This window comes from Phaenicophaeus curvirostris, chromosome 19 (assembly GCF_032191515.1).
Source record: "Phaenicophaeus curvirostris isolate KB17595 chromosome 19, BPBGC_Pcur_1.0, whole genome shotgun sequence".
Lineage (NCBI taxonomy): Eukaryota > Metazoa > Chordata > Aves > Cuculiformes > Cuculidae > Phaenicophaeus > Phaenicophaeus curvirostris.
In genome coordinates this window covers 13,663,212-13,687,322 of record NC_091410.1, presented here as the reverse complement: position 1 = coordinate 13,687,322, position 24,111 = coordinate 13,663,212, and the positions used below count along the sequence as shown (strand labels likewise).

The 24,111-nt window shown below is 43.2% G+C and overlaps 3 protein-coding genes across 11 annotated transcripts in view; 2 read left to right on the top strand and 1 right to left on the bottom strand.

The window, feature by feature from the left end:
- The first annotated feature begins 1,675 nt into the window (after window positions 1–1,675).
- LOC138728830 (nucleoside diphosphate kinase-like) lies at window positions 1,676–4,703 on the top strand. Its single transcript, XM_069872483.1, has 4 exons — window positions 1,676–1,835; window positions 2,364–2,465; window positions 3,127–3,239; window positions 3,566–4,703. Exons 1-4 carry the CDS (start codon window positions 1,707–1,709, stop codon window positions 3,681–3,683), a joined length of 462 nt encoding a protein of 153 aa, XP_069728584.1. The 5' UTR covers window positions 1,676–1,706; the 3' UTR covers window positions 3,684–4,703.
- A 1,294-nt stretch (window positions 4,704–5,997) lies between these two features.
- Window positions 5,998–7,848, top strand: LOC138728829 (nucleoside diphosphate kinase). Its single transcript, XM_069872482.1, has 4 exons — window positions 5,998–6,167; window positions 6,429–6,530; window positions 7,096–7,208; window positions 7,605–7,848. Exons 1-4 carry the CDS (start codon window positions 6,039–6,041, stop codon window positions 7,720–7,722), a joined length of 462 nt encoding a protein of 153 aa, XP_069728583.1. The 5' UTR covers window positions 5,998–6,038; the 3' UTR covers window positions 7,723–7,848.
- Window positions 7,849–8,679: 831 nt separating this feature from the next.
- Window positions 8,680–24,111, bottom strand: part of MBTD1 (mbt domain containing 1) — a 30,271-nt gene continuing 14,839 nt past the window's right edge. For 8 of the 9 annotated variants that reach the window (XM_069872648.1, XM_069872650.1, XM_069872651.1 and 5 more), the window contains 11 exons: window positions 23,442–23,559; window positions 22,716–22,850; window positions 22,155–22,243; window positions 20,618–20,852; window positions 19,770–19,825; window positions 19,401–19,505; window positions 18,446–18,593; window positions 15,874–15,956; window positions 15,311–15,545; window positions 14,594–14,671; window positions 8,682–12,579 (listed from right to left, as the gene is read on the bottom strand). In XM_069872648.1, coding sequence (XP_069728749.1) covers window positions 12,461–12,579; window positions 14,594–14,671; window positions 15,311–15,545; window positions 15,874–15,956; window positions 18,446–18,593; window positions 19,401–19,505; window positions 19,770–19,825; window positions 20,618–20,852; window positions 22,155–22,243; window positions 22,716–22,850; window positions 23,442–23,559 — 1,401 coding nt within the window. In that variant the 3' untranslated portion in view covers window positions 8,682–12,460. Of the gene's footprint in view, window positions 12,580–14,593; window positions 14,672–15,310; window positions 15,546–15,873; window positions 15,957–18,445; window positions 18,594–19,400; window positions 19,506–19,769; window positions 19,826–20,617; window positions 20,853–22,154; window positions 22,244–22,715; window positions 22,851–23,441; window positions 23,560–24,111 lie in introns of all 9 variants that reach the window. The other variant, XM_069872656.1, reaches the window with a different exon arrangement.

The window sequence follows — 24,111 nt, the reverse complement described above, 5'->3', positions numbered from 1 at the left end:
AAAGGCCTGGAGGCCGCTCCAGCGCCCCCTGCGGGCGGGCGGCCGCCTGTCGCCATGGCAACCGCGGCGGGGGCGGCGGCCAGAGCGGGGCCGGAGGCGGCGGGTGAGGCGGCGGGACGGGAGCCGGGGGACCGGGGGGGGAGTAATGGGGGGAGACCGGGGGAGGTGGAGGTGATGGGGGGAGATGGAGGTGATGGGGGAGATGAGGGAGGTGATGGGGACATGAGGGAGATGGAGGTGATGGGGGGAGATGGGGGGTTATGGGGGGAGATGGAGGTGATGAGGAGTGATGGGGGAGATGGAGGTGATGGGGGGAAATGAAGGTGATGAGGGTGATGGGGAGATGGAGGTGATGAGGAGTGATGGGGGAGATGGAGGTGATGGGGGGAGATGAAGGTGATGAGCGTGATGGGGGAGATGGAGGTGATGAGGGTGATGAGTGATGGGGGAAGATGAAGGTGATGAGGAGTGATGGGGAGATGGAGGTGATGAGGAGTGATGGGGGGAGGTGGAGGTGATGAGGAGTGATGGGGGAGATGGAGGTGATGGGGGGAGATGGAGGTGACTGGGGAGATGAGGGAGGTGATGGGGACATGGGGGAGATGGAGGTGATGGGGGAGATGGGGGGTTATGGGGGGAGATGGAGGTGATGAGGAGTGATGGGGGAGATGGAGGTGATGGGGGGAGATGAAGGTGATGAGGGTTATGGGGGAGATGGAGGTGGTGAGGAGTGATGGGGGAAGATGAAGGTGATGAGGAGTGATGGGGAGATGGAGGTGATGGGGAGTGATGGGGGGAGGTGGAGGTGATGAGGAGTGATGGGGGAGATGGAGGTGATGAGGAGTGATGGGGGGAGGTGGAGGTGATGAGGAGTGATGGGGGAGATGGAGGTGATGGGGAGTAATGGAGGGAGATGAAAGTGATGAGGAGTGATGGGGGAGATGGAGGTGATGAGGAGTGATGGGGGAGATGAAAGTGATGAGGAGTGATGGGGGAGATGGAGGTGATGAGGAGTGATGGGGGAGATGGAGGTGATGGGGAGTGATGGGGGGGCTCGACTCTTGGCTCCTCTCTTTCCATCGAATCGCCGAGTTGCAAAAGACCCCGGGACTCCCACCCCCCGTGCCGTTTCCCCGGGGCTGTCCCTGTTTGTGCGCACCCCTGGGCAGGCACACCCCTAATATTGGTTTGGGGGTGAAAATTGATTTATCCAGCCTACTTCACCGTCAGCTGCAGGCAGCAGCACCCCCGCTGCACTTTAGGATGTTTCTCGGACAGTCCTTACTTTCCAGTCCGTTTAGAGCTTTGCTCTCTTCTTTCTCTTTTACTTCTCTCTCTCTCCTCCATTGCATTTAGAGCTTTTCCCTACTCTGTTCAAGGTCAGGTTGGATGGGGCTTGCAGCCCCTGATCCAGCGGGATGGCAGGGGTGGAACTGGATGGGCTTTGAGGTCCCTTCCAGCCCAAACCATTCCATGATCTATGATTCTACTTGCTAATTGCTCATTTCTGTACTTGGCACCCAAACCGTTTCAAACCCGTGTACAGTGATTGCTTTATCAAACTGGAGCAGCTCACGAGTTAAGGACCTTCAGATGTGGCCGATTTAATTACAACAATAGCTGCTGTTACCAGCAATACAGGGCTGTGATTACACTTGGCTGCTGCTCCTGGGATAAGGGCTTTTATTCCCTTTCTCCTTAGGACGATGGCCTCTATCTCCGAGCGCACCTTCATCGCCATCAAGCCTGACGGAGTCCAGCGAGGACTGGTCGGAGAAATCATCAAGCGGTTTGAACAGAAAGGATTCAAACTGGTGGCCATGAAATTAATACATGTAAGCTCTCCTTAATTCGTATGTCTCCTTTTTCATGCAAACTGCAGCCTTAAAACAGAGCAGCATGCTATAATGACAAATGCAGTCTTCAGAATAATTAAACCTGAAATTTTGAGAAGTCTTTGGGTATGTTGGAAATGCTCCAATTCCCAGCTCTGGTTAAATGCTTTAGACATGCTAAGCACACTAATTTTAGTATCATGATGCCCTTAGTCTGAAGAGAATATTCTTTTAGGTGTATCCTGTACCTAATAAGTGTCTCTGAGCATCTCCAGCAAAGGCCAGGTCACACGAGCTGCGTGGGCAAGAGAGATTTCTCTGTGTTCAGCAGGGTTAAAGCAAACAGTTCGAACTCATGTCGACCAGAAGCGCAAGCCTTGTAGGAAGATGCCGGAAATGTTGCATTTCCAAGTGCGTGCGAGTTTTGGGATTACTGGTGCTCTGTGGTTAATCTGAGTGATTTCAGTATGCTCTTAAGTTCTTACTGTAAGCTTTTTGGTTGGGTTGATGTGTTTGTTTTTAACACAGGCCTCTGAGGACCTCCTGAGAGAGCACTACATTGACCTGAAGGACCGGCCGTTCTACGAGGGGCTGGTGCAGTACATGCACTCGGGGCCTGTTGTAGCCATGGTGAGTCCAGCCAAGAAAAACGTGCTGCTTAATTGTCTTACCTGCAATAGGATTGTGTTACCTATTGAACTCTAGTTTACCTTTAAAAAGACTTAAACCCCTGGATCCCAATACTGTAATCAGGAAGATGTGCTGTTAAAGGGCAGGGATGAGAGAGAGGGCGGGGAAAGGGGGGATCCTGAGAAACACTAAAACTGCACAAAAATCCCACTGTGAAATGCCAGCTGTTAAGCAAGATGAAAAATAACGGTGGGATATCTTTACTGTACTCCTAAGCTGTAGCGATGTTAAAAATCCTTTTCAGTCTAACTTCATTAGACGAGATTTTCTCTTTTTTTCCCTTGATAGTGTGTTTGTAAAACAGTTGAGCTGGAGGCCCAGCTCTGCGGTGAGCAGAGAGCCGTGTAGGGCTCTTTGCTGTACTGAGATTTTAAGCCATTCTCCTCCCACCCCTGGTGAGAGGTGCTGTGCAGAAGGAGAGCACTTCAGCAGATGCCTCAAGATTCTGACAGAAAAACTGGAGATAAAATATGTCTTGCTTTTAGTAGTGGTGACTCCTGCTCTGATGGGTGGCATTGTGCGATTCAGGAAGGCAGGAGCAACTCTCACTGCTTTAACTACTGCTAAGATTAAATAATGTCAATGGATTTCTTTTTTTAAGGTGTGGGAAGGTCTTAACGTGGTTAAGACTGGACGAGTGATGCTGGGAGAAACAAATCCATTTGATTCAAAGCCTGGCACCATCCGTGGCGACCTCTGCGTTCAGGTTGGAAGGTATATTTTGAAACTGTTGTTATCACCCAAAGACACTAAGTGTCCAGTGATATGTCATGATATTTGTGGGAGCTGTGCTCCGTCCTCTCTCTTACGCACGGAGCTGCTGTTCCCAAGCAATTTCAGGATCCAAAGCTGGGAGCCGAGCTGTGCTCTCCCCGGCTGACAACGCTGATGGGCCAAGCTGGGGCTGCGTACTCCCTGCCCACTGTTGCTTCAGTTATTCACGACTTGTCTCCGTAACAGAGATCACATCCACAACCAGAGCTTCCTTTGCTTTGAGTCTGAGGATTCCATTACTTTATACCCGCCTTTTCTTTTCCCAGGAACATCATTCATGGCAGCGATTCTGTAGAAAGTGCTGAGACAGAGATCAACTTGTGGTTCGCTCCTGAGGAGCTGGTGGATTACAGAAGCTGTGCTCACGAGTGGATCTATGACTAAAGCTGAGCCTACGCGCTCTGCTGTCCTTCCTGTCCTTAAGCAGCTGCTCCCCTCTAGTTACTGCAACCCCTTCATATCAGCCGGTAGGAACCCGTCTCGGAGAGCTGGGAGGTGGCTCTGCTGCGAGTACTGGATGTAGTCAGTGTCTGCTGCTGCTCTGGTTAAAAAGGTGTTGAGCTGTAGATGGAATCGTACATTTAACAAGATGCAGCTGGTGGCGGGGGAGAGGAAACTAAACATTAATTGTTAATGACATACCACACATTTATTTTCCTGGAATGCTGCCATCAAAGAGGAAATGCTGGAAAAAAAATATCTGTATGGATGTATTTGATAAGGATGCAAAGGTTAATTTTGTTACATCCGGTGGGGTGTAAATAAATCAAAAGTGCACCCAGATGTGGAGGATTAAACTGTGTGAATCCCTGCACCCAAAGCAGCTGCAGAGAAAAGCTCATTTATTTCTCTCTCCAGACTGCGCTGTGCCTGTACTCAGAGCATGGCTTTGATTAAAACCACAACTCTCCTCTGGATTTACACTGTCTCAACTTACTTTTTTCTCCCCACATGGGATTTATTTAGCATTTTGAGGAAGGATTAATAGGCCCGGCTTTCTGAAATGCCCTTTTATGTGAAAAGCAGATTAGTGTGAGGATGGGCGAGGGGGATCCTTGAGACACTCGGACACCGCGCAGGGCGACAGGAGCAGGGTTTGCTCTGCTGACCAAACAGCTGATTATGTAGCCACGTCCTCATTTGTGTTCATTCCTTAATAGCTACAACTCCAAAGCAAGCTTGGATAAGGCATTTCAGAGGTGACCTTAGCATTATATTTTAAATTTATTTAATTATGTAAAGAAATACAGTCACAATAATGCTGGATGCTCTCCTGCAGAGGTGTCTGCGTCTGTCAGAGACAGTGCTGGCCTCTTGCAGAAACTTTATCACTGTGTGGGAGGAGGGACTGGAGCTGGGTTGGGGTCAGTGCTGTGTATTTATTTCCCTGCAACATCGTACTCATTAAAAGCAACTGTTTCATCAACCGCTTGTTCTGACCCCTAGATTTTTTTCTTATTTCACATATTAAAGTGTGCAATGAACACAATGGTTAGGAGACTTTATGAAGATGTTGAACCCTTAAAGGGAGAGGGTACTAAATATGAAACAGCCTATGTTGTTTTAAGTTAAATAAAGGGAAACTTTCATAATACAGTGGGAGGTGTCCCTGCCCATCGCAGGGGGGTTGTGATTAGATGATCTTTACAGTCCCTTCCAACCCAAACTATCTGATGATTCTATGATTATATTGTCTTAGAGTAACAAGTACAAGAAAGAACAAATTCCCCAACTACATAACTGCAGCTGAGATTGTTGGCATCACCTCTGCAAACACACAGTGCTAGAGAAGGCAAATAATCACAAAACCACGGAATGGTTTGGGTTGGAAGGGACCTCAAAGCCCATCTAGTTCCACTCATCGAGCTCACTGACTACAGATTTTGTGTTCATGATTGGATCTACGAATGAAACGAATTTGAGAGCGAGGGCTGCCTGGGCAGCACATCATCTCGCTGCCGCTGCTGCCCTGGGAGCATCCGAGTCCCTTCGCTCCAGAACAGGGCACTGCGGTCACTCACAGAAGTTACTTTCACTCGGTTGTTCAGTGTTGTCTCTGGGAGAAGGAGCAGGTAACAAGCTTCCCTGGAGAGGCACATCACAACGACAGTAAAATCATTGAAGGGTTGGGGTGGGAAGGGCCCTCAGAGCCCACCCCGTCCCCCCATGGATCGGGGGCTCCATCCAGCCCGGCCTTGAACCCCTCCAGGGTCGGGACAAGCTGGGCCAGGGCTTCTCCCCGCTCCCAGGAGAGATTTCTCCCCAGATCTCATCCCAATCGCCCCTTTTTCATCTCCAACCCGTCCTCGAGCACCGCGGGGCTGGCGGGCGCTGCCTCCCCGGCTCCTCCCCCGCGCAGGACGGGGCTGCGGTCACCGCCTCTTCCTCCTCTTTCCCCTCCCTCTTCTCCTCTTCCTCCTCCCCCTCCTCCTCCCCTTCCTCCTCCCCTTCCTCCTCCCTTTCCTCCTCCCCCTCCTCCTCCCTTAGGTGAGGCGGTGCCGGCATCCCCATCGCTGGGGTGGGGGGGGAGGCGGGGGGCGCGGGTCCGGGGGGGGGGGGGGGGGGGGGGGGGGGGGGGGAGAGAGAAGGGAGGGTTTGGGGTTCGTAGGGCGGGTTTGGGGTTCCTGGGGTTTTTTTTTTTGGGTTCCCGAGGGGTTTTTTTTTTGGGTTCCCGGCGGCGCCGCCACGCGGAGGGCCCGGGCCGCTGTGGACGCGCGTCGCCTCCCGCCCCGCAGCGCGATGGCCTCGAGCAGCGAGAGAACCTTCATCGCCATCAAACCCGACGGCGTCCAGCGGGGGCTGGTCGGGGAGATCGTCAAGCGGTTCGAGCAGAAGGGATTCCGCCTCGTGGCCATGAAATTCCTGCGCGTAAGTCCCGCGGCAGCGCCCAGAGGCGCCTCCCCAGCCCCGGCCCTCGCTCCCAGCCCCAACAGCGCGTCTCGCCCCGCTCCCAAGGGCACAAATTCCCTCCTCAGGCGGCTGGAAGGAGCCTTAAAAGAGCCGCGGTGACCTTGACCGCAAGGTTGCGGCTGGTGCAACACAAAGAAGTGGTGCCCGGCCCCAGCCGCAGGGCCCTGCGGGGAAGCCGAGGGGCCGAAGCCGTTTAACGTGCCCCCTGTCCTTCCAAAGGCCTCCGAGGACCTGCTCAAGCAACACTACATCGACCTGAAAGACCGACCCTTCTTCCCCGGGCTGGTGAAATACATGAACTCCGGACCCGTGGTGGCCATGGTGAGCGGCTCTGTCAGTTACTTTACACAGTTCAGGTCTGCGGTTACAGAAACATTCAAACCGTCCAGTTCTGATAGTGGCAAAACCCAAATCAAAACGAAGACAATCGAGTAAAACATTACTGCTCATTAACAAGGAGCAGATGTAAAATGGCAGGTTTGGGGCTGATGGGACCTCACAGCCCATCCAGTGCCACCCCTGCCCTGGGCAGGGACCCCTCCCCTGGATCAGGGGCTCCCAGCCCCATCCAGCCCGGCCTTGAACCCCTCCAGGGATGGGGCAGCCACCCCTGCTCTGGGCAACCTGGGCCAGGGCCTCCCCACCCTCACAAGAAACGGATTCTTCCTGAGATCAGTCTCCCCTCTTTCAGCTGAAAACTCCTCCCTGTCTTACTGCTGCACTGCCTGATAATCACTTCCAGTTAATGTGTTTTCCCCAGTCACCTTTACAGGCTAGGAGAGAATTTCGGCTCTATTAACTTTTTTAGTGGTGGAGCTGTTATTCCTTTGCATGGTATTTTGTATAGGCTTAGATTAATAGTATCTGTTTGTCTCTTTTCCCTAAGGTATGGGAAGGACTCAACGTGGTTAAAACCGGGCGACTGATGTTAGGGGAAACAAACCCCGCAGACTCTAAGCCTGGCACCATCCGGGGTGACTTCTGCATTCAAGTAGGAAGGTTTGTGCTCAGTTTGTTATCGATATTAAAAACACTTACCCTCGAAAGCCGAAGTCCTTGTTGGACAGCCCAGTCTGACGGTTTTTTATTTGCAGGTCACAATCCATAACTGCTCCTTAAGAACATGGCTTGGTACAAAACTGCCTTTTTTTGAAACACAGCTCCTCCTCAGAGCTCGGTGTAAGACCAGTGGGTGGTGATGGCCGTGGGAGTGGAGTAGCCGTAGTCACCCTGCCCGGCTTCGTTAGCTGCTCCAGGGGATACTGGGATACTGACCCACACGTAGTCGTCCCACAGCTCTAGACGCTTCATCCCAGTTCTTGCCTGTGGAGAAGGATGAGGTCGCTGAAGGTGTAATTCGGATGAAGCAATCAATGCCTTTGTCTCCTTCTACAGGAACATCATCCACGGCAGCGACTCTGTGGAAAGTGCACAGAAGGAGATCAACCTGTGGTTCAAACCTGAGGAGCTCATTGACTACAAATCTTGTGCTCACGATTGGATCTACGAGTGAAATGAATTTCACAGTGAATGGTGCCTTTGTAACACATCATCACACTCCGCTGTTGACCTGGGAGCAACCACCCCCACGGTTCTCTTAGTCCTTTTCAGCAGCATCAAATAAAGGGATGTGAACGGAGTCTGTGTCGTGCATTCACTATAGAACAGGGCACTGTGTTCAGTCACAGAAGTCATTCAACTCTGTTTTTCTATGTTGTCTCTGGGAGAAGGAACAGTTCACACCAGCTTCCCTAAAGAAGCACATCAGAATAAAAATAGAATCAGGGAATGGGTTGGGTGGGAAGGGACCTCAAATCTCATCCAGTCCCACCCCTGCAGTGCGCAGGGACACCTCCCACTGGATCAGGGGCTCCAAGCCCCATCCAACCTGGCCTTGAACGCCTCCAGGGATGGGGCAGCCACCCCTGCTCTGGGCAGCCTGGGCCAGGGCCTCCCCACCCTCACAGCAAAACATTTCTTCCCGATAACTCACTCTCCCGTCTTTCAGCTTAGAATCCTTCCCCCTTATCCCATCCCTGCACTCCCTGATCAAGAGCCCCTCCCCAGCTTTCCTGGAGCCCCTTTCCATACTGGAAGGGAGGTGACTTTTGCTCACTGTGAAGTTGAAATACATTTGGTGGCCAACCAAGCTTGCAGAGGGGGAGAGGAAGGGGAGCTGGAGCCACTTCCAGCACAGCAGAACTGAACAAGATGTGATCCTACCCTGTGATAAAACTTTCCCTCCATGCAAAACTATAAACATCCACTGTAAAATAAGGAGACCAAGAGCAACGCTTGCTCTGTTAAGCACTTACCCAATGGCACGTTCTCATATTAAACACCTCACCTTGTGCTCAGACTCACCCACCTGGTTCCTTACAGCATTCAGAGTCTTACAAACTGGATACCGTTTGCATCTGCATGCTCTCGAGAAGAGAAACATCCGTGAATGTGCCAAACAACACCTTTGAAACAAAACTACTAAGAAAAGTTTTTTTAATCGTTTTTATTTTGTGTAAAAAAGGCAAATTTAGTGAATTATTTTCATCTTGTACACAAAGTTATAATTTTAATGCTTTTCACATCCATGCTGAAAATCTGCAGTCTTGTAAAAATGAAAGTAACATTAATTTCTCCAAAAGCATTTTTTTCACTTCGTTATATACATTGCATGAGAAAGCTTTAAACACTCTCTCTCATCGACCACACAAATTACCAAGAAAATAAAAGATTAAATTTGTACAGATACTGATCGATATATCAAATACATACAGAAATGATGTAAAAACCCTATTTATTTCATCTTGGTTCCCGCCCCGACGTTCTCCCAGGGGCCAAAGCTGATGCCTTTTTTGTATAAATGGCTGTGACTTTTTCTTTTAAATAAGAAAATGAAAAGGAAGAAAAAAAATCAGTTGAAATCACAGTTTGTAAAAATCCCTTCCCGATAAAGGATTGTTACCAAATATATTAGCACCATCGTACAAATAGTGATGGGAGAGGGTATTCACATCACAGAAAACAACAATAAAAAACAAACAAACACTGAAACCCGTGTTAGCATCCGTAGAACAAGGAGTCGGTAACTGCTTTTACTTTCCTCGGATGCGGCAAGGAAAAGGTTAGAGTTGTACTTGGAGAGAACATAAAACCCAAGGGTCAGCAGAGATTCTGAGCAACGACAGGGCAGCCGCAAAGAACAGTCCATGACTTGCGCTGCCTGATGGTTAAAAATCCTGCTGTGCCAAACAGCAAAATGAGTTTGACCCCGGTGTAGAATTCAGACGTCTGACACTTGGTTGCTCTTTCAGCCAAGGAACATCGCTTCTGGTAAAGCAAAGGAAAACACACCCAGAGCCATGCTAACAACGACGCTAGACACCGTGCGGCCCGCACCACAGACACCACCGCGACTTCAATTCGTTCATCACATGGTTTGCTCGGGACAGATTCACCGTGCTTGACAATGACACCATTGGGGTACATTCCAAATTCATAAACACCAGAGAAATGCCACCCACGCAGCTCCTGCTGAAGTCGCACCTATCTGAGAGTGCAAGTCAACTTGCCTCACACACATTAGTGTTTAATGAATAAAACGCCACCTACTTTTGAAGAACACCCTAAAGGCTGACAGACTTCAAGGGGGATTCTTGCATTTTTCCAACACAGGATGTGTTCAACCTCAGTCTTAGTTTCCCTTCCTGATGTTTGAGGACTACAGATGGCAAATGGGGTACGAGTCTTGGCAACACACAGAAGCCCAAGGCTCAGTGACCTGACAATACACCTTGCTCATCACCAGCCTGAATATTCACATTATGAATCATAAATTATTGCAACAGTTTTCCTACTGAAGTTAGAAGCTACTGACAAGAGAAGAAAGCGAGATCATGCTAACCTCAATCCAGCTGACTAGGAGGATCTGCAAGCTGCTGCATTAAAGAAATCAATATGGATGTACTCACCAAACCAAATTAATGCTTGCAGAGCTGGGTTTTACAGCAGGTTAAACGGAGAACACAGGGAAACAATAATCAAGGCTCAAAGTGTCATTACAATGGTCTCTAATCCTACTTCTCCATTCCAGGCTGTTCAAAAGAAACATCATGGGTGGGTCAGAATCCAAGCAGATGTATTTGAAGTCTACCAAGCCCAACAAAGTCCTTTTTATGGCTATTTCAGAAAGCTAACATGTCTTCACCACCTGAAGTTACAAATAGCTGTAATCCGATAACCACATCCTGTCGATCAGAAGCTGTTGTTAGAGAGGGGTCATTATTTAAGAAATTTTACCAGTAAGGGAGAAAGGAATTCCAGACATTCCTACACTGTACAGGACACGTTTTACTTCCAGTAGTAAATACAAAACGTTACATAGTTAACCCCTCTTGCATAGAATGAGGTAAACCTGTGCATATCACCAATGCTACGTACCCAAAGTTACAGCAATGTTTTAGAAAATAAGCAAATTGCTGGTTTTCAACTTTCTATGCACTTTTTTGTGTGTTAAGCTCAAGCAACAATATACAAAAACGGTCTCCTGGGGCTCTGTGGGCTGATGTCCTTAAAGCATTTCTTAGGCTGCAGGAACACAGGCATTAATCACTCTTAAGCTGTGTTTTTGTTTTTGATTATTTTTTTTAAGTCAGATGATCCTTGTACGGCTCTGAAGGGACCTGCCAAGACCCAGAAGCACTTACAGAACACAAGCAGTTAATTCCTGAGAGTTTAGTTAATGAACCTCACTGGTAAAAGCTAAAGCTCTTGATGCACATTTCTCCAGCCCCAGCTCTGCAGGTCTGACGAATCATTTCACTGATCAACTCCACAAGTGACACCTACAAAAATGTACAAAGTTTAAAAACACAGAAAGATAAAATCCAAATTAAGAGCTTGTGCTAACATAGTTTGCATTTCACTGGTAGTCGTTTTCACCTTTTTATGCTAACTTTTGCCTGTAAAAACATCTGGACAGTTAAGTAGGCGGGGCTCATGGGATCCCTGACACCAGGATTCCAGACAACAAGCAAATCCAGTTTATGAATTCTACACTGGACAGTATACAATTTATAGACTGTTCACATCTAACCTTCCGTATTACACCTTTGCAGCAAGGAATAAATATTGCAGGCTGTGCAGAACTAAACTGCGTTTTTTAATCCATGATGTATGGCTCCTTTCAGCTCACCTGAAACCACACAGAACATCGGTTCTGAATGTTCAGAAAGAAACATTTAAGACAGTAAGGAAACACATTTTTCTGAATGGAAAAAACCAAACCACCAGAAGAATACTCAGAATTTCATTCCTGCTACCAAGGGAGGCCTCAGTTACTGTCCACCTAAGCTCCTTCTTTAGTCTAAACCGACAGCTAAAAATAATCATCCAAATGAGGGAATCTCCTGAAGTTCCAGTTTGGTGTAGGGCTCCGTAAACATTTGTCAAAATATTCCAAGACTACAGACATCCGTGTACAAACAAGAGCGTTACAGTCCCAACGCAATGCCCACCGCAATCAATGGAGACAAGGCTACTGATGTTAACGGGCACTGAATCAGACCCAAGGGAACTTGAAAACAAAAACAAACCCAAAACTTATACAGAAAAAGTATCTGAAACTAAATAAAAACACCTTGAAAAGTTAAAATCTTCCTCAGGTGATGGCTCCATTGGGGCTACTCACTGAGTAGAGCACTACAGGGCTATCTTCCACATACAATTTATGCCTCTAAAATTAGGGCTTCGGTGCCTTATTTTCACAATAAAAAAAACCCAGAGGCGTGACCAGTGCAGTTCACCAGAGTCTGAAAGACTCAACTTGTACCAAAAAGGTTCATTTGTTATGACAGTTCATTTGTATTTGTAACTATAGCTTCCTCCAACCGCTTCCCACAATCATGCTAATTAAACTTTAATCTTACCAAAAAATTAGAATTTCAGTTCTTGTTAACAATGCACAATAAATCTGAACTTGAAAATATTACAAAATTCTTTCAAAAGCTTCAAATACAACACAAAAATGTCTGTTTTTGTTTTTAATAAATTGAAAAATCTTTTTCACTAAAATAGTTTCCCCGCCCTTCCAAAAAGTTCCGAGCTGAGTCTTAACTCATCTCTACAGTTCACAAAGTGCCCTGGGTACAGTCACGCCCGAACTGTACCGTCCAAGCGGGAGCAGGAGCAGTCAGTCTGGGAGAAAGGCTCTTTTCCTATCACAAATGTTCTGCCCCTCACTTCTCCAAGCTGCCTTATGGTTCTTGCTTGATGTAGTAACTGGCAGATCCGTTGCTTTCCTGGTCAGATGCTCCCTGAAGGAAGCTGTACTCTTCTCCATCGAGCAACTCCTCCTTCAGCTGCAATGAAGTCACTGAAAAATAAAAGATGAACATGAAAGAGCTATAAAACTCAAAGCAAGTACAACCTCCCCTTAAATTTACTTACTGTTATTTAAATTGAGAACAGATCTCAGATTTCCTGTTATCTTACATTCTGCATTTCAGCGATTCTTCTTTTAACACTTGGTATCAGTAGATGCTTTCTGGCTGTAAACTGAACCTGAAGTTGTACTCTAATAGTAACACACGTGAGCAAATTACAACAACATAATCCCTGCAGGGCTTTCTCAAGAATTTAGTATTTTCAAACACTGGTTTTGGCAGGTAACTGAACACATTATTAGGCATAATGCCTGCTGCTCAGAACACCACTTACTTTACCGTTTATTTGGATTTTTAGTGTTTACTTCCTATTTGGTCTTTATGCATGCAAAAGTAAGGTTAACTGCTGGCCATTTGCAATCTACCGATCACATTACTTAGCCTGATTCCTGTAAATACTCTGTGTGAGACAAGAAAAAACACAAAGATTTCCCGATACATCAAACAGTGCTGGTGCATTCGAACACTTGACAATAACAAATGATGCTGCGAAGTCACGTGAGGAACACCTATATTACCATCAGCTTCTCCAAGGGAGGGGCAACAACATCGCATTTCATTTTTCTATTACTAAAAGCGTGCTCCTCAGCTGCTTCTAAGTCACAATGACAGAGGGGAGGATCCACACCATGTTGCCCACTGTGGCCTTCAACGAAAGGAATTTAAGAAGCATGGCTGTACTTTCAGCTCCAAATTCACTTGGTTTTATGGATTATGAAACCCTCCTGAGATCTCTTAGAACCTTATCTCATATTCTGTTGCTATTGAGAAGTAAAGCATCATGGCTGGGTGCAATGCTTGTTAAGTTGCCCCCAGGTGTTAATTCCTCTGGCTACCCTGGTTTCTGCAGCAGCACACTAGAACAGGACTCTGACTTCCTTCTCTTTTACCGCGACCCCATTACAGCAGAGTTTGCTAGGCAATCACTTCTGCTTCATGCTGAACACGTGCCTCTTGCTTCTCAAAGGACTCAGTAAGGAGTTAAAATACTGCACTGGAAATCTGCATGGTCATGCAGTGCAGAATGACTCAGACACTGTAGTGTGTTGAGTACTAGAGAAAATATGGAGAATTAACACCTCTCTGTGCAAAAAAATGTAACCTAGTTTAAATAAGACAGTTTCTTGTTTATCATCTCTGGTTACTTTATATAAAAGCACTACTACTGTGTTGTACAGTCTTATGACTGAAATCCTTTTCAAAATAAACCTTTTTTTTATTATTTACAAGTGCTGAACAAGAAAAGGCTGCAGAAGGCATTTTCTTAGCATTATTCCCTGTGACTCAGCACTGCTGTTGCCATAACCTACTTAAAAAAAACACGCAGGAGGCAGCCAACTATAACTTCTCATGCCTTTGTTCTCTTATCTTTTGATGATTAAGTAGATTTCTTAGTCCAGAAAAGAAAGCTATCAGAAGCTCTGGCTTCCATAGCCCATATTTACTTCTGGTGAATGAGAAACGAAGAAGAAATATCACTCAGACAGATCTCCTTCCTGTGGCACTAGGTAAGAGGAATTTCATTTCCAGTGTTTGAGCTATAGTTACTGTAGGAGATATCAATAAACTCTTGCAGAGGTTTTAGGTGGAAGGAGAGGGATGACATAAGGAGCAGGATGGCCTGGCATAGCTTGCTGAACAAAAGCAGCTCTGACAGTCCAGAATCACCCAAGATCAGGTCCTACACAAAGATAATTACTGACATAGCTGTCTTTCCCTAGCTTAAGGCAACAGCACTCAAGTTTCTCTGGATATTATCAAATCAGCAGTTTTCTACACCCGAATTCCATTTGAATAATACTACTGCAAGATCCTCAACAGGATCTGGATTTTGCTGTTTAATTTCCTCAAACAGCCGATAGAAGCAGCAGTGCAATTACAACACGGGAGAGACCACAAATCTTTTAAACAGCAGGAAAGTGCAAACACTGTTTTGTCACTCACTTTTCTTATGTCCTTTGTACTGTTGCGATTTAGCTTTTTTCTTTTGTTTTGATGAACTGGACTGGCTATCTCTCGATGCTGCAAAAAAACCAAGAATTCAAGATTAAGTTCAGTATTTTGGAAAAACTCTTCAGAACGTGTCAAAGCTGCTACACAGTCCCAGAATTTCCCCCTGGTGACTGAAGGAAGGCAGTGAGGGAAAAGCCTCCTATTAAACTACTAACAGTAGCTACTATTACCCTCCCATTAAACAGCTGACTATTCGTGAAATACAGTTGTCTTGTCAGGTCAGGTTATGAGAAAACATCTGACAAGTCATGATGCGCTTTGGCCTTCTCACACAAACACTTCTGCACATGCACAGCTAAGCACATGCTGAATTCCATAAAATTTGGTATGTTTAGCAAATATACTTGCAATCTTAAAGTAATACAAATTCTCAGTTATATTATCCAGAAATGATGAGTAAATTCTCCCTGGATCAAATAAGCATCTTTCGGGGTTAAAAAATAATAGATAGCCACAGAAGTGCCTAAGAGTACTTTAAAAGTCAAGGTGGAAGAGATTAGAACTCTTTATTTCTAAGCATTAGCAACAATTAGTTCTATTTTCATTATGCTTTGTGACCTAACTTGAAAGGATGAAGTTAGGAAAACCATCACCCATGAATGAGGACCAGCAAGCAACTGTTAGATCATTTACAAAACAGGGACTTACACTGTGGTGCTGGAGGCTGTAGTTGATATCCAGTTAGCTGACACCATCCCACCGGATAGAGGTCTGGGGACTCGCAATCCACCCACTGATCATATTCATCTTCCCACCCATCAAAGTGTATCCTCAAAAGACGGTGGATAATGCGAGTTACTGTGGCCACACATACCAAGCGAGGTTCCATCAGATCAACTGCCTCCAGTTTCATTCCAACATGAAACCCGTGGTTTGGGACTTCCTGGAAAAGCAAACACAAACAAGGCAAACATCAGTAATTGAACAGGTTAATTAAGATAGTTCAAGCACAGCACTGAAACAAATATTTTGGTCAACTTAATGTAGGCAAATACCAAGTATCATTTATAAAGTTTCACGTACCCCAGTATTTATTTCACATTTCAGAAATATCTGAACATACTCAAATGGTTCTGATTTCTAGAATTCTCTGTTGTCTCAGCTTTTCAGAAATGAATTGAGTGAACTAGGTCAATCCCTTAGACTATGCAGACAGATATTTAAAGATAATACTGACTACAGCTCAAATACACAGGGATAGCGTTGATTACCTTATTGAAGAGCTTTACAGGTGCTGCTATTGAGTCCGTTTCCCTGAGGTAGTCAAACCATTTAAAAGGGAGTTTTGCATAACCTGTGAATTTAAACAATATTTTCATACATCAACTAATTTATGCATAAAAACTATAATAAAATCAGCATATTGGCACTGTTTTATGGCTAAAAAGACAACAAAAAAGCAAAACTTGAACATCAGAAACTTCCACTCTGTGAGCTCTGGTCTAAGGGACAAGACCTGGACACTGATCATTTGCAACATTGTGAATGTACCTCTGGATAATATAAAGTGTCATTTCAAGGCAAGATTAAACATTTGTACTTGAAGCTTTCTGTCTACAAAGATCCTTCATCTCTACACTCCCCACACAAATGACCCAGAACAGATCGTGTAATTAGGCTCATCCAGCGTCTTTCCTGGGGGGGAAAGAGCTCCACTATCAAGATGCTTGAATGGTCAGAAACAGAGTGGTAAGAACAAGCATGGATATTTTAAAACTTAAACAGGGCTAAAACAGCAATATAGAAAATAACAGGATTTTTCTTTTTTTTTTAGTCTTAAAACCTATTACAACAGTAGAAAAAAGTATCTCTTGAATGGATGTAGTTTTTGTTCATCTACTGAAAACACATAAAACACAGGCCTATTTTTTACTTTGGGCAACTTCACCTGCTGAAACCAACAACTCTTAAATTCCAGCTGGAGCAACAACAGGCTTAAATATTTGTCTTAGTTTTGGACATACCAAAAAAAAAATCGCAGCATAGCAGGGATGGCATGAGGTGCTATGGGAACAGCTGGATCTCCTCTAAGCAGGGTTACAGAGCTCCCACTGGGCCACAGCTCAGTACTGCACGGCCAGGCTCATCAGGGAGCTAATATTCACAGCTCAAAATGCCATCCCATTCTAAGCATCTTTATCACCTTCATCTCTTGCTGAATGTTTGGAAGGAATGAGATTGTAAATGTAAATCCAATGATTTCACAGCAACTGAAAGCTACTCACTGTGCTAAATGTGCACATCAGGTGTGTGGTTTCTGCCTGAACAGATGTAGCTGGAGAGCTAATTATTAGTAAGGGTACTAATGTATCAGTTTTGTGTATTAATGCTTCTCTTTCTAATGTACAGTTCCTCTGGCTAGACCAGGTTATTTGTACACAAATCAAACTTCTCCCCCCACCCCCACTAGAGATGTGCTCCTTTTTACTGGAGTCAGAATTAACAAACTGTCCATTTTCAGCCCATAATTTGGAAAGCAAAATACACCTATTTTAAGAGCTAAGATGCTTCCATCACTTCGATCCTATTAAATAAGTTAGCGTGCATTATGTTCTGTATTTTACTCCTGTTAATTCCTCTTTCAGACCGCTTATAGATTATCGCTTGTGTGATTTAAGTGCCTTTTGGTGGATCATACAGGAACATTATGGGAAACTGCAATGAAATGGAAAATATACATGCAGACAAAGGATAAGGTTGCCATTACACAAGAAGCAGATGTATCAGAAGTGTGTTACCTATGAAAGTCAGACTATTATATGAGTGTCTGTTCCCTATTCCTTGTTCTGCATCATCAGTTTAATGTATTTGTTGCTAAATAGATTGATACGCATTTAAACGCATGCTTTCTTTCCTCTCAACAAACACTTTACAAGAGACTCTTGCAACATGCATTTCTGAGGAGTGATTACACCCATGAATTTCTAGGCAATAAATCCACTAAATGAGCTGACTAAAAAAAACCTTAGTAAATTTGCCCAACTGCACTTTCCTCATACTTGAAGATGATTCATTAATGTGCAATAATGAAAATCATACAAAATTATTTTCTTCATGTTGCATTACACTGTCTTTGTAGTTACTACCTAGACAAATAATTCAATAAATATAAGTGGAAGCCTGCAAGAATGAGAATGGAGGAAAAAACCCCAGCAGATAACGAAGGTTTTTGACGTTGCACAGCTTGTTACAGTCCTTTTCATAATTCTCTAGACCAAGACAATAAAATGGAAAAGGGAAAGCAAAGCAGTCTCCTGCAGGGGTAGGTGCTGGTGGACAGACAGCTCTTCCTCACAGAAGGAATCACACAGCACAGCTCTAACCACTGCTTCCTCAAAGCTTAGGTTTGTGCACGTTCTTAAAAAAATTATCTGGTAGTGTTGCAGATTACAACAAGCCTGAGATCCCTTACAGTGTTCATTAATCCTTCTGGTGGCCAGGACTTCCCAAGCAAGGAGACATTCTGAACAATCCTGCCCCACTTGCCATTCTCTCGATGGATGTACAACTCCGCTAGTAATTGTCCTCCACTTCTGACAGCAAAAGCAAATGACTTTCGCCAGAGACTCAATCAGATAATCAATCTGACTTCTTTTAAACGAAAACTTCATTATCTTTGTTTTAGATAATTTTGAAATTACGCTGTTGTATTTGTTTCAGATTTAAGAAAGTCCTAAAAAGTGACATGAATTTTGTCAACTGAGTTAAGAAACAAAGCATAGGGCACATACAACATCACTGCAAAATATTCAAAACACAATGTGGTCAGAATGCTACAAGTACCTCTGGGTGGAGTTAGTTCAATCATGTTAATTTCACAGAAACCAACAGGGAAAATAGAAGGGGAAGTGGCATGGTAACAAAACCAATCAGACCCATCTGCTGCTTCTGAGCCATCAATCCCAATCATAAGATAGCCATCTGCTAAAACCTTTGTGAAGAAAAACAGAATTTTACATTAAATACCTTCAACTGTGTGATACGGCTAGAAAGACAGCATGCCATGTATCAAAAGAGTTAATAACTTAATAATAATGGAAGTACACCTAGAAGGACATTTAATTACAACAAAACAAACTCCCAGTCATACCTGCATCCAGGAAGGTGTGCGCTATTGCCACATGTACCTCTGCTAACTGCACAATTATGAGATGAATGCTTCCTTTTTCTGATCTCTAGCCCATCTTTCTTGCAAACATCAGTTCTACTTCTAAAGCTTTATAGTTCACTCTACTCTTTAGCTTGCAAAGACAGACTCGAAGTCACAACCACGTGCCTCACTGGTAAGGTTCTGCAATCCTGCTAAGCTACTATTTACATTCCCTTCCCCTTTCACAACAGATTTCACATGGATGGGATCCCCTTCAATCAAGCTATGAAAAGAGTACATCCTTAAAATGTTTTCATAGACATCTGCAAGCAAGCAAGATGAGGTTTCTTTTGGAGAAGTTATAAAACACTTGTTATGATTAGCAAAAGGATGTCACACAAGTGAATCTCGCGCATATTACATTCTAACCAAAGGCAAGGGTGAATTTCCAGAGACTGAAGTTAAAATAAAAAATATGTACATGAGTACATTCTTTTCCATAGCAATTACATAAACAATTAATAGACATATTCCCTGTGAATGAAGTGCATTTACTTTGGTTTTGAGCTTTTGGCTTCAAACATGAATAAGAGTGAGTGAAAAAAGGATTCTTATCTGCCTTCCCCAAACACACGTTTGTTTTCTTACCTTTCTAATAGTTGCCACACATATTGCCGAAAGGTTTAAGGGGTCTATAGCTTCTAGTTTCATTCCTTCTTTAAACCATTCTCCAGCTGTGTCAACCTCTTTCACCTGAAGAATCACACAACAGCACCAAAAGCTGAGAGCCTAATAAGCCTGGAACACAACAAAACCCCACACTACCCAACCAGCAGACTGAAATATCTGTTCTACCACTTCTGCTCACGACAGGGACAATTAGGTAAGTGTTCAAATTAAAAAAAGGAATGCTTGTGCTGGGCTTATTTCTGTGACTTGCACAGAGTTTCAGGGCTGTTTTACACACACCAGGAACAAAAGAGCCTGAGAAAGCAGTGCTCCTGCTAGCAAACTCACCTTCATAAATAAGTGTGGAGGTGCATCAAAATGTCCATCCTGTTTCTTTGTAATATCTACGAGGAATAAAAGTACATATTATTCAGAAGTTTTGTTGATAGAGTAGACAGTACTAGTACAACACAATCATCAGTGGGGGAGGCCCAGAGTTTACGATTAGACTATCACAAAGATCTGGATGACATAATCTAATTTTCTTAGTGACTTGAAATACCTCTGTAACACCACTTATTTATGGAAACAAAAAGCCAGTATTTACAAGACCACTTGATTATGTCAGAAAACTGATGCAAACATACAAGAAAAACTGTATCACCTCTCAGACTGTCACTAAAACTTCCCTGCCCATCTCAAAGATGTAAATCTTGCAGTATAAAAATAATACATAGTCCTTAAACTTGTAAAGCAAAAAAATAAAATCAGTAACTAATAGGATACTAGTCCACATTGTACTGTATTAAAGAGACAAATGTGAAGAAGCTAGGAGTTTGTGGAGCAGGACTGTGTAATTCCAGGTATCAGCATGAAAAATGATGTTTACCATGTCTGAATATTGCAGTTCAAGGTCTTCCTGCCCAGACTGCTTATCGTTGCATCTTTCTAGACAGTGGCATAATACAAGTCAACTGAAAACTTCTGTTCCTTTTCCAATGCTGCAAAATACACTAATTACACTTTGAACTCAAAGTCCCGAATATGACATAATTAGCAAAACCCCTGGGCCACGTTATATAATTTAAAGATCATTACTAAGCTAGTTTTATTAATGGTATGAAGTGGCAGTACTGCTTGAACCAGACTTCTCCAAGCCAACACTGCCCACAGAGACACCTCAAACACAGGCTTACCAGATCTTTTGAATCTGTGTCCTATACTTCGAGACCAACCAATATGGTGAATGAGTGGACTGTACATATGGCACCAGAAGTCATCGGTTTTGTCTTCGCTTTCTTCATACACCAATCGTAACCGTCCCCCAATGACACTTTCTACAACCGCTACCCTTGTCCGACAAAGGTGCGTTTTGTCAACCACTTCTACTCTCATGGAAGTTTTGAACGGATACTGCATACTCTCAGACACCTTAAAGTAACAGGGGAAAAGAAAAACAACAGCATTCTGTAAGAATGTACTCTTTTCCCTCAGTCATCTGTCTTCTGCTATTAAACTGCAGCACCAATGCACTTTCCATGCAACTCAAGCACCTGTTAACCTGCAAAAATGACACAAATTATTTCTTATCTTTCATTGTACATGAAGAAATAAAAAGTTTCAAAAACTAAGTACAATAGATCCTACAATGCTTTAACTGCATCATGCACAGCCCCTAATTCAATTCTCACACATATAAAAGGAATTTTCCCTTGACTTAAAGTTGGTTGAGTTGTCATCAATGGATAAAATGACCTTGAGAAAGCATTTTAACAAAAGAAAAAAACAATCCCAAGGACTTTTTTTTCCTCTGCCATTCAAAGTATAGCACTTTAAAAACAGAATTAAAAAACTTTATTATAAAAGGTATGGAAAACAAACCTTCAATACAATTAAAGCTGGACACTCACAAACATGTCTTCATAATATACCAAAAAGAAAGAACAGAATGGGAATAGATAAATCTGCCTCATGACAATACATTCAGTTTAAAAATCACTATCTGTCACTTGCCATTTCCATTACGAACTCCCCCAAAGCACTAAGATCTTGCCAACCTAACTTGGCATCCAACGGAGCCAATTTTTAAACAGAAATTAGCAACTGCAAACTGGTTCATTCTAGGTTGTTGTTTCTTTATTAGCATCAGATGCAGTGTAAGACAATACAGTCTTGTATGCTACTAAAAGCTATGTACCATCTCACAACATTAGTAACCTTATAGCATATTATACAGGCAGCTGCTACATTAGAGATGTGACCTAAAGATAGTAAGAAACATGGTCCAGAGCAGACGAAAACCACTCACATTCAAAAGTACATACTTTATTGCATCTAGAAATATGTTACCTCAATAAATTTTCTTCAGTTTCTTGAAATACTGCATAAGAAAAATAATACCTGAACTAGAAAAATGAGTTTTAATTTTGCTTAAATATCACAGGGTAGCTTATTAGATTCCTTTTCTATTGGGGTATTTTAAAAATAAAACAGACTAGTTAGTTTTTCAAGAAAATTAATTTCTGCTACAGGAAGCAGTTTTCCAAATACATACTGACAATTGTGGACATAAATGGAGACCAGGTACTCCGAGGGAAACTGTATTTAAGGGAAGAAACTACTGTATTAGCTACACTATAAAAGGAGCCAATGTGCCATTTTAAAATACTTCAGTTCTTCACATTGTGCTGCAAATTTCTTTACAGTACATCATTGATATTGCATCAGCCTTACCTTCTGAGAAAAGTCAGGAGGAAGTGTTTTGGCACCAGTAAGTCGTTTCACTAGAAAAGCTTTCCAGTTTGTGTATTTGTGTTGGATGGCTGTTGCAAATGAAGGGGAAAATATAAGCCACTGATTTTTAATTGTGTCCATTAGAGACAATAGAGTCTGGAATATGTAAAGAAGAAATCCCAGATGACTGTTAAAAAGCCTGGATGACAATAATGACAAAAGCCTCTTTAGAGAATGAATGCTACCCAAGATTAAGTTTATGGGCATGTCAGGGCAAAGGATTTAATAACAAATTATAAATCAAATCAGTGCATGTTCATAACGCTGATTAGCTAACTGCTTCCACCTTGACCTTAAAAACTAAATCTCATCAGATGGGATACTCCAAGAAACACTTTCATCATCAGTCAAGTCCTTACTCTCCCAAAAGTTAAAATGATTTATTCATTACGGTTGAAAGAGTCGCTATAGTTTAAAAAAAGTACTTTCATATCTAAACCATGAGCAAAATTAGTTTAATCAAGACTTTTATACCAATCAGCAAGGCTACTATTTACATACTTCGAGGAGGGACTAGGGGCTTCCCACTGGTTGCACACCAACCAACTGGGTGGATGTCAGACCCACAAACGTTGCACCAGAAGTCAAGACTTGAATCATTTTCAAAGCCTTCGTATCTTAGCAGAGCATTGTATCCTGAAAGAAAGCAATCCCATTTAAAATAAGACAAAATCTAATTAAATTATAAAAGATTAATACTTCTTCGATCATAATGACTATAACACTGAATTTTCTAGACTTGAACATTTTATTGAGCATTATTCTTGCAGCACATTCTGCATGGTACTAATGCACAGAATGGACTACTTTGATAAATGTGCATGTGCTATCATGTTGGTCAAATGTTAATTAAAATCAAAACTCTTGAACTATAAACCTTCTGGTGTTACATGTAGGAGGACAATATCTGCTTTTTCACCTCTTAGCTACAAGAGCTTGGATTTTTAACTTTTAACCAAGAGAAATGCTTTGTATAATGAGGCTTACTTGCTAGCTAGAGTACAATTCCCTATCTCCTTTTAACTATTCTCAATGTACTCCTAGGCAATATATATATTAAAAAAGACATTCTCAAGCTTCCCTGAAGACACTGTAAAACAGTTTAACAGCAATAGAGCTAAAGCACATAACCTATTGACGCAGCTCTGACAATCCAACCAGTAAGAACATTCTGTGAACACGGACATGGATATTTTACTTTAGTAATTTCAACTCAAATATATTCACCTGCTAATTTTACAATTCCAGCTATCCAGAATACTTTGGTAGGTAAACTGCAGTCGGTGTTTGGAACCTCGACTCGCACTCCTTCCGAGATATCCCCCCAGCACGTGCCCATAGGTGCCTATTATTTAAGGGAGGGGGAGAAAGTTACCAGTTCACCACATGAAAATAGTTTTTTTTGCTACATTAGTGTTTTACGAGCAACTTAAAAGGACAAAACAATCAATACACAGGATAAGACATACGTGTATGTTTAGAAAACAGTCATCCTATGAAAACCTAGGTTAGTTTTGAATTGAAACTTAAGTGTAGTTGTAATTCTGTACAATTATTACTATGTATTTACTGCAAAAACTATAGGATTCTAAGTTAAAAATCTACCTGTAAGGCACAAGCACAAATGGCAAACACTCAACAGATGAGCTTCATTCTACTATGTTTCAACTAGCTGCAAGCTACTGATTTTAGTAAGAATAGTGTAATTCCTTTGCAATTCCACTTGCGAGAAAATTGTGATACTTTAAATTCATACTCGTACCACAGGCATCAAAGCCTTTACATTCTACACATCAGAAACATCTCTCAAAAAATGCCTAAAAGTTATTTCTTGAATCTATTCTGCCGATGAATTAGAGTGGAGTTTATCACCCACTAGTTCACATCCTCTCAGAGG